The sequence below is a fragment of the Vombatus ursinus genome, unplaced genomic scaffold, assembly GCF_900497805.2.
Source record: "Vombatus ursinus unplaced genomic scaffold, bare-nosed wombat genome assembly UNPS02014772.1, whole genome shotgun sequence".
Lineage (NCBI taxonomy): Eukaryota > Metazoa > Chordata > Mammalia > Diprotodontia > Vombatidae > Vombatus > Vombatus ursinus.
In genome coordinates this window covers 4847957-4866567 of record NW_020954550.1, presented here as the reverse complement: position 1 = coordinate 4866567, position 18611 = coordinate 4847957, and the positions used below count along the sequence as shown (strand labels likewise).

Sequence of the window (18611 nt, the reverse complement as noted above, 5' to 3'; positions counted from 1 at the left end):
TTGCTTCTAAAAACAGAATATTTATAAAATTTTTTACTTTGCTGTATGAGTTGCTTTGTTTATGTATTTCTTTCCAAGTTTAATTTTTAATTCCATGTGTCCTTTAAGTTTTAGTTGAAATATGGACCATAAATGAACGTACACCATACTTCTAATATGACCTGATGTTTAACTAAAGTTCAATTTTTCTTTTTAAAGGAATCAGCAGGAGGGGATCTTCAGTCTCCTTTAACACCAGAAAGTATTAATGGGACAGATGATGAAAGAACTCATGAAGTGACACAAAACTCAGAACCAAGGGCTGAACCAACCCAGAATGCATTGCCATTTTCACATAGGTACAGATTCAATTCAAGCATCATGATTAAGTAACAAATGTGTGATGTGCTTTTACTTTGCATACGTTTAATAAGGTATTATAACACTGAATGCAAATTCCATGTTGGGTCTCCTTTTTTTTCCCCAAAAGTACAGTTTCTATTCACCCACAAATGAAATACCATAAAAGCTCACTAATTTGGAATTTACAGTCATTCAGCTGGGTCAAGCTAAAATTTACTTTTGTACTATCTATGCAGAAAAGATTTGCTGAGCAAATTAATATAAGATTTCAGTGAAACAGTGAATATGATTGTGATTCTTAGTTTTTTAACATGGTTAAGGGCCCAAAGGGCCCTTCTTTGATTAGCCTAGTTCAGGTTTTACTCTATGTTCTTAAGAGACACAACTATCTTTCTTGAAAACAAAATGATAATTGTCTGGTCTTTCTAGATTTTAATTAATGAGGATTTATAGTATTGTTTTCAAAAGTGGTTTTCATAGAGGAAATAAACAAGCTAGTTGAGGTTTGAGAACTTATGTAGTGATTTTTTTGTCTGTTTCATTCTAAAGATTCTTTTAACAAGAAATAATATTGAAATATCTTTTTAAGAGAATTGAATGCTTTTAAAAATATCAGATCCATTTTTACTTTTGTACCAAACCAATAACTCTGACCAGATGGGGTAGGTAGTTTTAGGGGAGTTATAGAACTTCTGTGAAGTTAATATGAAGTAGACACTTGGATTATCTCAGTTTGAAGGAAGCACTTCTCTCGCTGAAACCTTAAGAGGTAATATATTTAAAATTCATAGAAATGGTATAAAAGTGTTTTGCTTTGTTACTCATTAGTCCTTTGGAGGACATTAAAATTGAATTCTTATCTATGGTATTAAGACTTTGGTTTGCATGCTATGGAATGGGCTGGACATGAAAATAAAATATTCTGAATGAAAGCTTTCTACAAATTACATTTTTTGAAGTTTAGTTTGATTAAATTGGAATTAGAGCAACATAGGACTAGCCCCATTGTCTTGCCCAGCCTCTCTGTAGCTCAGTCTTGAAATAATTCTTAATCTGGACCAGAGGAAGGAAAGTCTTGTAGTTTTTTAGTCAGAATCGTATGTCTTGGATACAGAAGTCTTTTTTAAGAAGTAGTAAAATATCTGTTAGATTTAGGGGAAAAACTGATATTCCATTTTATTATTGAGAATGCTAAGAATTTTGCTTAGTGCAGAAAATATATTTGGGTGATTGTATATTTTTATATTTTGAACTGTTCTCAGTAAACAACTTTTTATCAGAAAAATTGTGTTGCATGAAAAAAAAAGAGAAGTTTCTCTGTTGAGTTCTACTGACTGTCTCTATGTTTAACTTGTCACGTGATGTTTTTGAATATTCAATTGCAAGTGAACAAAAGAGGGACTTAATATTTGAATGGGCTGGACTCAACATATGAGTGGGCTGGTTTTTTGTTGTGGTTTTTCTTTTTGTATAAAAGACATTAATTGGGATGATTGGGAGAGGAAAATCCCGCATCCTGGTAAGTGTGGTTCTTAGAGTTCTTGCCAGCCTTGCCCATGGGATAGCTGACTTAGCTGCCCTAAACATAGTTAAGTATTAGCTTTCTTTGACTGGCATTTAAATGAGCTGTATGAATTAACACTTGTAGCATTTTAAAGCTAGAAATTTTGTCAGCAATTGCAAATTCTACCTGGCACTTATTTACTTTCAGGTACCTCTAGTTTTGGGAACATCATTAGTGTTCTACTTAGGTTCTGTTTTTGATGTTGCCAGCTAGACTTTGTCTTCTACTAGGGACATTTTATATGCCAGGGTGTCTCACTAGTGTGTGGTCACCTTTTCTTAAATGTAGCACTGTCTCAACCAGAAGCAATTGCAATTTAGCCATGAATGTGTTATCCTACTCACAGGAGCCACGTAATTGTTTTCAACCCCAACATTGTGTATATTTCTGCCATGTTTGATTTTGAATGTCCAACTTAAATGGAAATAGCTTGGCAGTTTGCAGATATAGAAGGGCTGGAGTCAAATTTTGGTATTTATTTTCCCTAAAAATCTTTTGTAAAAAATTCAGTGTCTTGGTAAAACATGGTAGATGTGAAACCTCTCGCTTCAGGGAGCATTTAATGTTGAGGGGCCACATTTGATTACACTACTTAAATGTGTAGTACAAATAATTTTAAAATTCACTTTTTTTACTGTCTTTCCAAGTATGTCTTTTACAAGACACGATCTTTGATTTTGTTTTGATACAAGTCAGAATAGAAAGCTGTTCAAAAAAGGATTTTTTTGCTTTAAAGTCTAGAAAAATTAGATGACTATTTTTGCATAGATGTTTTGTTTCTTACAACTGGTATTAGATTCATAGAACAGGATAGAGCTAGAAGGGACCTTAGAGATGGATTCCAAAGTCTTAATTTTAACAAATGAGGAAATTGAGGTCATACAATTAGTGCCAAACTTAGGACTGGAATAAAAAAATCTAAAAAGCAAAAAACCACTTATTTAGTGTATAATATCCAGCCTTGATAATCAATTCTGATTTTTTTTAAAATGCTAACTGGTTTGAATTTTGCTTCTTTTCTCTATCCTGACCCATATATGACAGACACCTACTGATTGGGTGACGTTGAGCAAGTTGCTTCACTTGTAAACCTTCTAGACAAATTTCTAAAACTATATAAATTGTAGAGAAGTTGCTGACCTGTTAGCAGAGGTAGTTTCTTCATCTGAGTGTCCTATGCCAATGAGATTGAAAGTTGAGTCTCTTTCTCTATGTTGGCTCATTCCTCTGTGAAGGTAACTCACCAGTAACACAGACAAGATGCCACTGTGTACACCAGGTGAAATGAAAAGGGGAAGAAGCAACAGCTTACCTTTTGGAGAGGAGGGTGGCCCCAAGAATCTAAGCAATTCCGCATGGAATTCCATTCCAACTAAATTTCTAATCTTTTTCAGAACAACTCTTCATTTGAAAGGTTGATTACCTTTGAGTTTAAGCTGACATAGTTTGGCTTGCTCATCAAAGAGAATCTTAACCAATTTGTTACTCAGACTCTCCAGTAAGATTGCAGTTCGACTGCCTTTGCCTTGAATAACATATAGGAACAGGGATGTATGTTCTTGGGTCTCTATCATCTGAGCAATTGTTCACCTCACAAGTATTATCCATGAGGAAATTTTGATTTTACTAATTGAGTAAGCTAAGCAGTCCTTGAGATAAGGAATTATGTCTTAATTTCTAGCAGATGTTTCTCTACCTTTTGATTTTGTTTTGATACAAGTCAGAATAGAAAGCTGTTCCAAAAAGGATTTTTTTTTGCTTTAAAGTCTAGAAAAATTAGATGACTATTTTTGCATAGATGTTTTGTTTCTTACAACTGGTATTAGATTCACAGAACAGGATAGAGCTAGAAGGGACCTTAGAGATGGATTGTGAGCATGTTCTGAAGCTATGAGAAAAACCTCCTATTTTGAAAGATTTCCAAACAGAGGAAGATTTTTAGGTTTGAAGTCACTTTTTGACATCATGGAAGTTATTATAAAAAATTTGTGGTAAGCTTAGCTGTCATCTTTCACTTTTTTGTGCGTTAACATATAATGTCACTATTTCCATTTAATTTGTTCAATGCAATTTTATGATCCTTAAATATGCAGTATTATAGATTGAAAAGATGCTGTCATATAGCATTTCAAGAATTTGGGACAGACTTACTAGTATATATTCAGGAAGCTATTTTTGTATTGATAGTTTTAATAAGAATTTGATAAATTTCCTTAGTTTCAGAGGTTCTTTTAACCCCTGTTTATATTTAATTCTTAAGATGTCAACAGTATGCATTCACATGGTGCTGTTCATTTTATGCATTTTGTTGGTGCTGCATGTATATTGTAGTCTGTAAGCAAAATAATAACTTTCTGCTAGTTCACATGTTTCCTACAGTTTTTGTTAAAGGATGCACACAGAAACTTTCCTTTCTAGTAGACTGATTTTGCTTTAGTCCTATGCAATGACAGTTTTACTAACAGCAGACGGATTTCATTCCACTCAAAACTCTAGTTCATTTTTAAGAGGTTTGTTAATTTCACATTTATTGGAGTTTGAAAGGTCTAGTTCCTTTGCAACTGGATTGCTCATTTTAAATGTTTTTTGTGACAAGAATTCTTAATTTAATTTTCATTTGGGGCAATTTAAAATAAAAATCTTACTGTGAATACCATACATTCTGCTACCTAAGATTATTATTAAATATAATCCTGTTCTGACTTAAACAAGGAGTGGAAGAATGGATAGTGCGAAGCTCTGTTGTTGTTTTTTTCCTATAATTTTTTTCTATAATTATGGCCTCAGTTTCCTTATTTTTACTATTAACAAATGGGAGGTAGTTTCTGCACTGAGGCATGACAACACTCAACACACCCTTTGCCATGATACTCATACTGCAACAGAAATGAATAAACTAGCAGTATGTGAACTGTGACATTTCATTAAGAAGTATTTGTCATTAAGATTTAATTATAGATTATTTATAACTGAAGCTATAGAGTTCATAATAGAAAATGACAAAGAATTTTAAATGAGTTCAAAAAATAATTATTTTCTACCAAGTACCTCCACTGACTATTGGACTAGACTAGAGTCTCTGTTCATCTCAAATCATCAAATCAAATCTCAAATCAAGTTGAGAGATCATTGCCATCAGCTGTGATAGTTCTGAACTTGACCTACGTCTGTCACCATCCCCAAAGAAGCTTGTAGTCAGCATTCTTTGTAGCGCTGTACAAAGTTGGTTAAAGCCTCTGGCCCTTGGGAGCTCATAGGCTGATGGGAAGTTTTATAAAATCTAAATTAAGAAGCAGTGAGAGTAAAAAGACCTTAATCCTGTTAGTTTTCCAATAAAGCATTTCATTTTAAAAACTTATTTTGTACCTACTTTGATTCATTTTTTAGAGTTGTAAAAGGCTTTGAGTGATGAAGGATTAATATCTATGAAAATATTCAGTGGGGCATCTAGGTAGCACTGTAGTGTATAGAGCACCAGGCCAGGAGTCAGGAAGAATCATCTTTCTGAGTTCAAATCTGGTCTCAGACACTTACTAGTTGTGTGACCTTAGACAAGTCACTTAACCCTATGTGCCTCAGTTTCTTCATCTGTAAAATGAGCTGGAGAAGGAAATGGCAAACCACTCCAGTAATTTTGCCAAGAACACACCAAATGTGGTCACACAGAGTGAAATATGACAGAACAACAACACGAGAAAATATTCAGTGTCATAAGGAGAAAATAATTTCATCAGTCCTCATAGGAAGATGACATTACTGGTCCATTATCAGTAGTGTACATGCTTCAGGTTGTTTCTGTAACAGTTGACAGGTTTATATTTATCAATCAATATATCTTCATCTCAATCCTCTTGTGATGTAATATGTATTTTGATTTAATTTAATTTTTAAAATATTTTATTGGTCCCTTTAAAAAGTTTTTACATTAGTTATTAAAGTACAAAATATGTCCCCCCCCACACTGATATAACCTTCCTTCATAATTAAGAAAAACAAGCAAAAATTACCTGATTCAACAATTGCATCTGACAATATATGGAGCCTTCTTCCCTAAAGGTTTCTTGTTATTATCCATTTTCTGGTGCCATTATTGGTTTGTCAGTTGCTCACGGTTCAGTTTCCTTTAAGTTTCCATTGTTTTTGTATATATTATTCTTTTGATTTTGCTTATTTTGCTCTCCATCTGTTTATATAAATCTTCCCATATTTCTCTGAATTCACCATTTCCATCATCTTATTGCGTAGTAATAATTCCATTACATCCAGATGTCCCAGTTTTTTTAGCCATGTCCCAAATGATGGGCACCAACTTTTTGCTACCATAAAGAGTACTGCTATTAATATTTTGGTATATCTTGAACCTTGCCTTCTCTCTGTTTTCCTTGGGATATATATGCCCAGGACTGAGATCACTGGGTGAGCATGTATGAACAGTTCAGTTTCTCTTCTTAAATGATTCCAAATTACCATCCAAATAACCATCCAATCATGGTTGAACCAATATACAGTTCTAAAAAAAGTGTGTATGTGCTCCCTCTAACACAGTTTCCTCTTTTTTTGGGGGGGGGTCTTCTTTGCCAATTTTCAGGGTATGAGGTAAAACTTCATAGTGCGAATAGTATGCACATATAAGTTTTTTAAAAGTTTTATCTCCAAAAATGTCAACCTTTTCATACTAGTCATATGGTTCAGGGAATTGAATTCAAGACTTTATGGTCTTTTTTATACACACACATGTTGTTTCTATATTCACTTATATCCAACTATTTTGAAAAATTCAAAATGAAACATTTTTCATTTAACCACAGGTGCAGTAGGTAATTTCTATGCCTGTGAACAGAAGTGAAGAAGCATTATTTCCATATTGTATGATAGTAGTGATCAGTTATTTGCTTTGAGGCATTGCAGAAGGTAGTCTGACTCCAGAGATTCTTCCTTTGATCATGAGATCGTAGATTATCATCATGAAGAGATCTTAGAGATCATGTTGTTCAACTCCCTCATTTTAAAGATGAAGAAACCAAGATCCCTCAGAGGGGTTAAAAAAGTGACTTGGCCAAGGTCATACAGGAAGCTACAGAGTCAGGATTTGAAAAGGGGCCTCAGACTCCAATTTTAGTTCTTATTTCATTGTACTTTGATGCCTCAAGCATCAAGGTTTGGTTTTAGCTATTATCTTTTTAAAATTGCTTTAATTCACTTTAAGAGGTGAATAATAAAAACCTGTCAATTTTCATTTTGTAGTTAGTGTAAAATATTCTGTTACTTATAGTTCAGAGTGATGTGAGGATAGAAGTGTATAGCATATATTTACACACACATAATTAGCTTAGAAGACATAAATTCCGTGATGTGTCTTTGTCCTAAACCAGTGATTGAAAGCTAGCAAACCATTAGAAAAATTCCTTCATCATTTATCTAACAAAGATTTATTGAATTCCTGCTGTATATTAAGAACTGGGGAGACAAAAATGAAAGTCACTTCTCTTGTGGAAATTTCATTCTTTTGGAGGGAAATGTGTATAGAAAATTAAATGCAAATTATATGCAAAGTAATTTCCTAGGTTGGAGGAAGTCACTAGCATCTCAGGGGTCATCATTGGCTTCCTGTAGAAGGTGGCATTTGGGCTGAGCTTCAAAGGAAACATCAGAAATGTATCCTCAAAATTCAGTGGTAGCATTTGAATGCACCTTGACCTAATTTCTTACTAAAAAGTGACAAGGAAAGAGGCCTAGTACAACATTGCTGGACAAATGAGTCCAACTCAATAATTTTTTTTTGAGTTAGAGTGAAGAAGATTCTACATTTGGCAAACTAGATGAAATCCAAAAGAAAATGACGTTGCTTTCCAGAGTGCTACAATAGATCCCAAAGAGTAATTAATACTCTGCAAAAATCTTTTCATTAAATCTCGCGTGTAATTACAATTCTGCCACTGCTTTGCCTTATGACTTCAACATGGCTCCTCAGGTGTATTTGGCTCAGCTATAAAATGGCAATGTTCTACCTAGAAGTAAAAAGAGCCAATTGGTACAATTGAAAAGGAAAAAAAAAGTATCCACTGAAACCTTTTAATAGAATCCTTGGGTATTCTATAAACTAGGATCACTCTGTTAGCTTAGTAGATGTCTTCGTCATGCTGTTACCATTGAACTGTCCTGCACATCTACTGAGTTTATTTTGTCATTTCTCCTTACAGATAGTTTTAGGAATTTGTGGCTTCCCAAATATAGTCATGCTTTCCTTATGTTCACTTTTTGTTTCTTCCCCCTTGGAAAAATACTTGGCAATGTCTTCTAAAGGGCAGATACTTGGAGTAAGAATTTGTTTACTGAACTGCCGGTTCCTCATTGTGATTTTTTTGTAATTGGAAGAAGTGACTTAAATTGAACTTCATTCAGTGTCAGTTTTCCTTCTCTCCAATAGGACATTTTTCTTCCTTTCCATATCTAATCTATTCAGTTTATTTGAAAGGATTGTTATGTGAATAAATGAGAGTCAGTGGGGGCAAGGAGAGAGAGAAAAGATAGGATACGTATGTGAGAGAGAGAGAGAGAGAGAAATTGTGTTTGGAAGGCTATTTTATGATTTCTAGCCATTATTGCTTGTCTCTAACTAGCTATTGTGATGTTACTAAATATCAGCAAATATAAATTCTGAATTTTACTTCAAGTTTTTCTCAAGTGAATTAATTGGTCTTTAACTGCTCTTACTATAAGAAACACCGGCTAAACATTTTCTGTTTTATCTAACTATATTATGGAATACTAGTGAGATCATTTTAAGTGATAAGTAATGGTTTATAATTTTTATTTTTATTTTTTTAATTTTTAGGCAGTTGGGGTTAAGTGACTTGCCCACGGTCACACAGCTAGTAGGTGTCCAGTGTTTGGTCTGAGGCTGGATTTGAACTCAGGTCCTCCTGACTCCAGGGCCAGTGCTCTATCCACTGCACTATGTAGCTGCCACCTATGATTTTTAAATTAAAAATTTACAACCTGGTTTGTTTTACCGTTAAGACAAAATTTTCTATTAATTGTTTCTTGAGGAATGAAATTGACTTTTCATATATTTGCATGTTTGCCTTTCACATAAGAGTATTTAATAAAGTTTTGAATAGTCGGCCCATACATACGTGAAAATTATGTTAGCTCATTTCTGCCAAAAAAAACACTTTAAGCAAGGTTATTGGATTAAAACCAAATGAAGTTTTAGGTTGAAATTATCCCATAGCACCTATCTTGCAGGGTTGTTTTGAGGATCAAATGAGGTAGTGTTTGTAAACCACTTAGCAGAAGGCATGGTGCATAGTAGCTGCTTTATAAATATGATTATTATTGTTATTATAATCATCATCTAGATAGTTTTGCTTCACATAAAGCCTTAGACATAACAGTACCCTTCGTGAGATCTTTTGTACAAATCTTTAACTGCTTTAACTTTATATGTAGCATTTAAATTAATGTGAGATTGCAAAAAAAAAAAAGTCAATTAATTTTGAAATTCTTTAGAACCAGAAACTCATCCATTTTTAAAAAGAGCCAATTCCTGGCCAATGAGACTTCACCTTGCAAGGCAAAGAAGCATCATTCTTCATCTTGAGAATCAGACTTCTCAGAGGCAGCATTGTTTCTGGAGACCAAAGATCCACTAAGCTGCAGTTTATTTATTATTATTGCCTCTAAGAAAGAAAATGCAACTTAATACATTTATTCTTCAAAACAACATTTTCATTGCTAAAATTTTGTAATATAAATCACAAATCTGATGCTCTTAAAGGTACTTCAATCTTTCAGAATAAATTTATTTCATCCAGTTCATCCAACCCAATCACAAATCAACTTTAAAATTAAATTACCAGTTAATAGTGGATTGCTCAAGGGTTAATTGACTCCATATGCCAGATTCCAGTTTATATAGTGGGAGATAGAATTTTTGTCCCCCCTCACCCCCATGCAAGGAATATTGGGTATTCATCAAGTGCTGAAAAATGTTTCTTTTTTATCCAGGAAAACTACTGCAGTTTAGCAGTTATACCTGCTTTGAAGGTATTCTTTTGAAGATGAACAAAATTATATTTAAATATATCTGATTGGAACAAATACTTATTGAGTCAGAGAATGTTATGTTTTTGTAGTAATAATACCTGACATCTATATACAGTTAGAAAGTTTACAAGGTATTTGACATACATTATCTCATTTGATATTTCACAACTCTGCAAGGTAGGGTCTATTATCCCGAGGAAAACAAGGCTCAGAAAGGTGGTTACTACCACTATGGTAGGTCTTCCAGGCTCCAAGTCCAGCCTTCTATCCACTACCACAGTCTGCCTCCTATAAACTGAGTACCTTTGATTTTTTTTTTAGTCTGGCAATCTACTTTCCTTGTGAACATCAAAAGTCCTTTGTGTCCCCCTTCTTCTTCTTCTCCTCTCCACCCAGACAATTATACATCATTTGAGTTCCTGCATTTAATTCTTCCTGAGCCCTGATGCTAATCCTTCCAGTAGATATCTTCTTCCTGAACAATTTTTTTCAAGAGAAGTTATATCCTTTTATCCTTATATGTCCATTGGCGAGCCCTTTCTAAATTCAAAAACGAATGGTTCTCTAGAACTGATCTGGCACTGTTGCCAGTGATCTGGAATGACCTCTTGGTAAATATCCCATGCTCTGATGATGGAATTTACCAGATGTCACCCAGAATGTCTAAATTCTAGTTTTCGGCTTATGAAGATGCTGCTCTCCACTGATGAAGACGAATTTAAAATCCCTGTGCAAGATGAAAGCTGCCCATGCATTAAAGGAAGTAATTAAGAATGAAAACTTGAAAGGCCAGAAGCATCACAGTCCATAATTCAAAGAAGAGTCAAGAAGCATTTTCAAAGAATATGGCTAACTGCATGAGTTCTTGCATAAGCCCCAGATTGTTTAGATGATCATTGTTCTATTTTCTATTTAAAGTACCTTGCAACATATAAGAATATATCATTTCCTTTGTGACTTTAGGAAAGTAGCATTGCTTAACCAAATTTCCAGAAGGCTCCAATTTAGCTGCTGAACAAGGAGTCCTTTCATAAGGGAGGGGCACAGAAAAATACCTCAAATACATTTATTCCTTATTCATCTAGTAACAACTCTTTTGGATAGCTTCATTAGAATTTTATGTATGCATGGACTTTGTAAACCATAATGATTTGAAGAATATTAGCAATATAGCTGTTTTTCCCCATGTGTGAAGATCCTCTTGTGTTAACTTTTTTCCCCTGTAAAATTGAAATGATCCCCCACCTCACAGGGGTGTTGTGAGGCAGATTTTTAAAGTGTGTTGAAGAAGGGCTTACAATTCACAAATGTTTGCCTCTGTGTATTCATATAGCTCCTACCATCACCAAATTTGAAATACTACTGTAGCTACACACTATTTTTGTTTATATAATTTAACAAGAATCTTCTTTACACTTATGAAGAGAAACTTGAATTTTCTCAGTTACATCTAGTAAGATTTAATGAAAATGTATATTATTTATCTATTAATAAACCCCTTACATAAAAATTTTTCATTTCTGAAATGTTGCATTGACTTTTTTTCATTTTTTGCCATTGAAGAGCTGTATGCAGCTATGAATTAAAGAAAAGGGAAAAATACAGTGAGTGTGTGTCCCCATTTATTTAGTCAGGACTGAACTATTCATGCCCTTAATTGGTATAATAAGAGGGCCTTTTATCCTAAATTGTAGGTGTTGATTGGGGGAAAGATGCAAATTAGACTCTCATACAAAGGAAAATATGAAAAAATGCTTTAAACATCTTTTAAAAGAATACCTAAAACTTAACAAGGTAAAATAAGAGTTAGTAGATGTTGAAAAGTTTTGAATATGAGTTGAATGAAGGCTTAGGTGTATTTTTGCACTAATAATTTCCTTAAGTGGTCGAAAAGCAAGGGTAGAATAAATATTTTGTCCATTATGGTCAAAATGTGAACTAACCAGTGAAGAAAAACAGTAACAATTATCATAAAAACAAAGGAAAATATTTGTAATAACAAAGATTATGAAAAGAAATTAGTACTTTTAGGTAATTTGCAAAATTTTCAAATATATAATTCCATAGGCAAGACCTTAACAGTCATATCAAGGACTCTTTTGGCATGGTTACTCTAAGGCATGGGATAATTTCTTTTGCACACAAAAATCAGACAAATATTACAACTCAACACAAGTTTATCATCAGATTACAAATTAAACATAGGACATGCCTAAGGTGACATTGATATACTAATTTTAAAAATGATGCTGCTTATTGCTCTACATTTTCCTGCTAATAAAAACCATATTTAAATGGTGCTTTAAGGTTTGCAGATAACTAAGTTCTTAATAATCATGTGAGGCATGTGGTTCAGACATTTTCCTTACTTTACACATGAGGAAACTGAGGCTCTAATAAATTTCTACTTGCTCACGATCACCCAAGTATGTGTCTGTGGCAGTATTTGAACGCAGGTCTTCTGATCCTTATTCCAAAGATCAAACCATCCCACTAATGTCTCTTCTGTCACTGAAACACAAATCAAAATATGTAGATGGTAAATATTAAATAGTTCAAGTGAAGATTGTTTGGGATAGGTACAACATCCCATCATCCTTAACTCATTTATCATCTTACTGCAAACTTGTTCCTAATTGGGATTATAGTTTTGTCTTGGAGGGGAAAATAGAGCAGAAGAAAGGGAAAAGAATGCTGTCATTTTTTCCATAGAACTCTGAATGAGTTGATACCCATTTTGTATTTTGATTATAAATAAAATTGGTAATACCTCAGGTAATTTTGATTTATAGTTTAAGAAGTGAAAGTTACAGAAGAGAAGCTCTACTTCGTTTATTTTTTTAAGCACCCCAGGTTGAGCACAATCTTCTTGCCTTTAAGTAATCTATGCATCTTTTAAAAAAAAACTGTACCTATTAAAAAATTATTGACTGTTTTTTGCATCACTGACACTTCCTAATAACTCTCATTCCAGTAGAATCCTCAATTTTCAATAGTGCAGTTAAGCACAACAAACTGACTCAGTGACCATGAATAATATTATATGCCTTATTCTCTTTATTGAAAGGATTTTTTCCCCTTATTATAAGTCTTCTCACATCACAATCATTGCACTCATCAAAATTCTGATTTTTTTAGTGTTTTCCTTCAGAGTCTTATGGCCGTTGTGTATATTCTTAGTTCTCTTTGTCCTTCATCAACTTCAACAAGACTTTCCAGGTTTATCTGAATTCCTCATTTATTATGATGTGTAGTATCATAATGTTCTTTTACATTCATATACCACAATTTGTTTAGCTATCTTCTAGTTGATAGACATCCATTTGTCCTCAGTTTTATTTTTGCCTCTAGAAAAAGTATGCATTTATTTTTGTCAATGATAGATTTATCTCAAAGATATGTGATAAATTGACCTTAGGAGCAAAAAAATCAAAATTAATGTTACTTCCAGTTTCTACTGTATGAGTTTAACTGATTTTATGCTGTATTAACTTTATATTTGAGTCAACTTTTCCTCTGAGTTAATTTAAAATTACAAGTTAACTTCTTATCATCCCTAAAGGTACATTGGCCATCCTTGCCTTTTGTATAATTAAGGAAAGTCTTATCTCCCTAACAAACTCTTTTAGGCAACAGAGTATCTACTAACTCAGATCTACTAACAAGATCTGCAAGATTCAGATGAGTCCTATAAAACAATTAACATTCCTTAGTTGTCAAAGAGGAATGGTCTGCTTTCTTTAAAATAAACAATCATGTTATTCCCTACCCCCATGTTGCTGTCTATCCTGTAACCAGTCGTATTGTCTTCCCTACCTACCCCGATCGGTACTCCGCAAAATTGTATAAGGCTAGTGAGCTCTCCCTCAGCATCTTAGGTTATTGAGGGAGGCCACTGACCCAATTTATTGGTTACTACTAGCCTAACTAATAAATTCCTCATGCTCAGACCACTGTCTTTTAGTTTACCTTAATTTTTAAATGTAACAGGAGAGATTTCAAGATCTACTGTGCCTGTAGATCTCTTTCTTATTCCCCTCCCCTTTCCTTTGATATTCAAATTATATAGCCAGTGTATCACTTCCAGATTTTTATTTACGTGTAACTCGTGAAAAACAAGATAATTGATGAGATAATTTCTAGATCATTTACGTAAGAGAAATACTATCGTAAATATTTGATCAGAATTATATTGAAGTAAATGCAAAAATTTTAAATTCAAAGAATTACCAAAAACTCTTTATTTTTCAGAGCTTTAAGCTCTTTAAAGGGCTTTTCTTTAAAGGGCTGAGTGCTTTAAACATAAGATTGGCTAAAATAATGAGTCTAATTTTAATCTTCTTATAGTTTTCTAAACTTAAATAGTATCACAAGTAATTTTAAATTATTTTTGTCATTAAAAGTCTATGCAGAGAGTTGGATAAATATCACATTTTATTTTTCCATAATGTGTTAGCATCTAGGCACTGCAGCATTTGTACTGTTTAATCCAATGAAAGAGAGTATGTTTTTATGAAGCTGCTGACATTGGAAAACCCAGTATACTACTAGTCAATTTCTAGAAAAGGTGTAAGTATATATGTATATAAACAAGAAGCAGAAAGAATTTTGTGTAGTGTACTTTAAATAGATATTTTTATAATATTTGACCCCATCTGGGGTTTTCTTGGCAAAGATACTGGCGTGGTTTTAATAGATTTTGTCTTTTAACTATGCTATTGAGTATATAAATCAGGAATAGCCTTAGTAGGTCATCTCTTTTTCTGGTGGACCTTTATGAAGACAACTTTGAAGGAATTAACTGATAGGGCATTTAAATAGTTCAAGGGAGATGTTTGGAATCTCCTTTTACTAGAAACCTTTAAAAGCAGGATAGATTCTTATTGATAACTGTATCAGTATAATGAAGAGGTTAGACAGGATGATTTCCAAGGACCCTTCCGGAACTGAAATCTGTGATCACAGTGCTGACTCCACCTTCAGAAGGGCAGATGGTTAGGTCGCTTGTGATATTGACTAGGGAAGCAGTTCGGTTACGTTTTGAATCATTAAGATGTTGCTGCTACAAAACACTATACAAAATGGTAAACGTTATGTAGGAAAAGTAAATCAGCTGTTTCTTAAGTTTTTTCTAAAATGTCAGAAAAAGTATAAGGATAGTGACAGGACCTGTGATTTCATCGATTTAGGGAACCTCTGGAAGAGGAGATTGCCTCTACCTAGGTAGTAGGTCAGCGCCTCTTCTGTATTTTATAGCCTTAGAGAGTAAATTTAGCATACCATGATAATGGTACTAAATATATATTTGCCAAAAACAATGAGTATTTCGTAGGATTGGGTTGGTGGCACTTAAAGATAGAAGTGCCTTTAGATAGCCCTCTCATCTCACTGAGAAGAGACAGATACTCAGCAGCTGCGATGTGAATCCATGTCCTTTGGTTCTGAATTCTTTTATGTGTGCTGTGGCACACTTCATATATACATATGGTGTCGTAAAGGTCCTAAACTGGGATATCTCTAGATGAAAGAAGTCAGATACTGACATCAAAGAGATTACAGGAGCATATTCAGGTTAAATCCCAAAGCAGAGGGTTGGGAATTTTGGCAAAGGAGATATAGGAAGGAAAGAGAATAAGCATTTATGTAACACATACTGTGTACCAGGTGAGCAGCTAGGTGCAATGGAAAGAGTGTCATCTCTACTCAGGAGGATTTGAGTTCAAATCTGGCCTTAGATGCTTCCTAGCTGTGTGACCCTGGGCAGGTCACTTAACCGTATTTGCTTCGGTTTCCTCATATGTAAAATGAACTGGAGAAGGAAATGGCAAACCACTCCAGTATCTGCCAAGAAAATCCCAAACGGAGTCATGAAGAGTCAGACACGACTAATTGACTGAACGACGACAAGCCTGTGCCAGGCACTGTGCTAACTATTTTATAAGAGGTAGGCACTGTTATCATCCGCCTTTTACAATTGAGGAAACTGAGGCAAACAGGTTAGTGACTTCTCCAGAGGGTCATATAGCTAGAAAGTGTCTGAGGCTGGATTTGAACTCGGGTTTTCCTCATTCTAGGCCCAGCACTCTAGCTATGATGAGTACTGTGCTAAGTTTGGAAAAGGAGGTGATGGAATGAACGCTTTTAGCTGGGAGCTTGGCTGAGGGGAAGGGAGAGTTGGAAAGATATCAGGAGAATTCAAAGAAGATGTAGTACCTAAATTGGGCCTTAAAATAGGGGATTTTAGCCTGGGGTGCATGAACTTTAAAAAAAATTAATACCTGTTATCTCAATATAATTGATTTCCTTTGTAGTCTTCGTCGTTAATTTTATAAATGTAAACCATTCTGATAAAGGATCCCCAGACTTTACCAGATAGCCAAAGGGATCCATGATACACAAAAAGAGGCTGAGAAACCCTACCTTGAAGGAAAAAGGGATTTCACTAGGTAAAGCTGGCCTGAGCATGGGGCAACATACTGACAAAGGCATAGAAATTAAAGAGGGCAGAACAGTAACCCGGGAAGGTGAATAGTCTGGTTTTGTTCAAATGTAGCATACATGAAGGAGAATTGTGTGAGGGCATGTTGTGGAGAGTTTGGGGGAGCAGGATAAGGAGATCTGCATTTCAGTAGGCAATGGGTAGCCACTGAGTGTTCTTGAGTCAAGAATTAAGACAAAGTAGTTCTACAGGTCTGGCAACTTGGAAAAGGGAGAGATTAGAGACAGAAATAACAGGTGATTACAGTAGTACTGGCTAGAGGTGACAAAAGCCTGAACTACTGGATAGGTGGTGATAGATGGAACAGAGATTGCTGAAGTAGAACCCAAAGGACATCACTAGTGCTGGTACGATGGTGGATAGGGGACAAAGATGACTTGGAGGATGGTGGTATCGTTGATAGAAAACAAGAAGTTGGGAGGAAGGACAAGCTTTGGGGCAGGAGAGTGGAATATGATTTCAGTTTAAGATTTGTCAAGTTTATTTGTCAAGATATTCAGCAGGTGGTTAAAAAGACTGAGGGAGAGATAGAGGTATAAGAGTCATCTGCGTAGAGAGGCAATAAAACCATGAGATGGATGAGCATGCTAAGAGTCAGAGAGCATAAAATACCTCTGTATGTATATGAACATATATGCATATTGCCATAAAATATTCTAGCGAATATTTATTAATGCCTATCAGGCACTCGTGGTGATGTGTGCTGAGAGCTTACAGTCTACCGAGAGGAGGGAGAATACAGCATGTTCACAGAGAAGTAAATATGAGAGATATGCAATAATAATATAGATAGTATATGTGTGTGTATACTTACACATATGTGTGTATGTATATATAAATATACATATATAAAATTATGCAAAATCATTACCAGTTGAGAAGTGGAGGCAGTTACTAGGAGAATCAAGAAAGGTACCCTGGAGGGAGTGGTGCCTGAGATGAAGGGAGATAGGGGTTCTAAGAAGGAGAAATAAGGGGGAAGAGCATTCCAGAAATAGGACAGAGCCTACCAAGACATTGAGGGAGGAAGATAGAAAGTCTTTTTTTAAATAGTATTTTATTTTTTCCAATTACATGTAAAAACAAATTTTAACAATTCATGTAAAAAATGTTTGCATTCCAAATTTTCTCCCTCTTCACTCAACTGCCCCCTTCCTAAGATGGTAAGCAATTTGATATAGGTTATATATGTGCAATCATGTAAAACATTTCCATATTAGTCATGTTGTGAGAGAAGAAACAGACCAACAGAAAAAAAAACATGAAAAAAATAAAGTGAAAAAAAGTATGCTTCATTCTGCTTTCAGACTCCATTGGTTCTTTCTCTGGAGGTGGATAACCTTTTTCATCATGAATCCTTTGGAATTGTCTTGGATCATTGTATTGCTGAGAAGAGCTAAGTCATTCATGATTGATCAGAAAATGGAATATCTTGTATGAGAAATGGCAAATAGGTCAGTCTGGCTTTAATGTAAAGCATGCAAGGGAAAGATAGGCTGAATCCAGATTGTGAAGGGCTTCAAAAGCCAAATAGAAGGGTTTATATCTTATCCTGGAAGCAACAGGGAGCCAGTGATGCTTCTTGAGCAGGAGGAACAACATAGTCAGACCCACAGTCTAGGCGTGCGCATTTGTCAGATATGCGGAGGATGGATGGAAGAGAAGAAAAGATGGAACAACCAGGAGACCATTGAAATATAGTCCAGATGAATGGTGATGAAGGACTAAATTAGGGTGATAGTGGTGTGAGTGAAGAGAATGGAACAGATATTTTTAATGTTATGGAGGTAGAATACACAGGACTTAGCAAATACTTGGGCAAGGGAGGATGAGGGAGCATGAAGAGACAAGAGGTGACTCCTTGGTTCTGATCACTGGGTGACTAGAAGAATAATGGTTCCCTTGACAGAAATAGGGAAGGACTAGGGCTGGGTCTAGGAAGAAAGTTGAGTTTGGTCTTAGACACGTTGAAATCCTGCTAATGGGCCTTGTGGTCTCAATTTTTAATCCACTATTTTTCATCCTCAGGCAGTGGTATGGAATGTCAAGACATAATAGTATCTTGAAATTGATTTAGTTCTAATGGGATAAATTATTGAAATTTTTCTATGTCCAGCATATGAGATTTAGAAGACAATTTAATGATCACTGTAAGTC

General features: G+C 34.7%; 1 protein-coding gene across 2 annotated transcripts in view; it reads left to right on the top strand.

Annotated features, from left to right (window-relative positions):
* The window catches only part of HOMER1 (homer scaffold protein 1), a 160382-nt gene that overhangs the window by 90048 nt on the left and 51723 nt on the right, over positions 1–18611 (top strand). For both annotated transcript variants that reach the window (XR_003569182.1, XM_027863493.1), the window contains exon 5: positions 199–338. Coding sequence is in view for 1 of the 2 variants with exons in the window: in XM_027863493.1 (XP_027719294.1) it covers positions 199–338 (140 nt within the window). In the remaining variant the exon portion in view is untranslated. The remainder of the gene's footprint in view (positions 1–198; positions 339–18611) is intronic.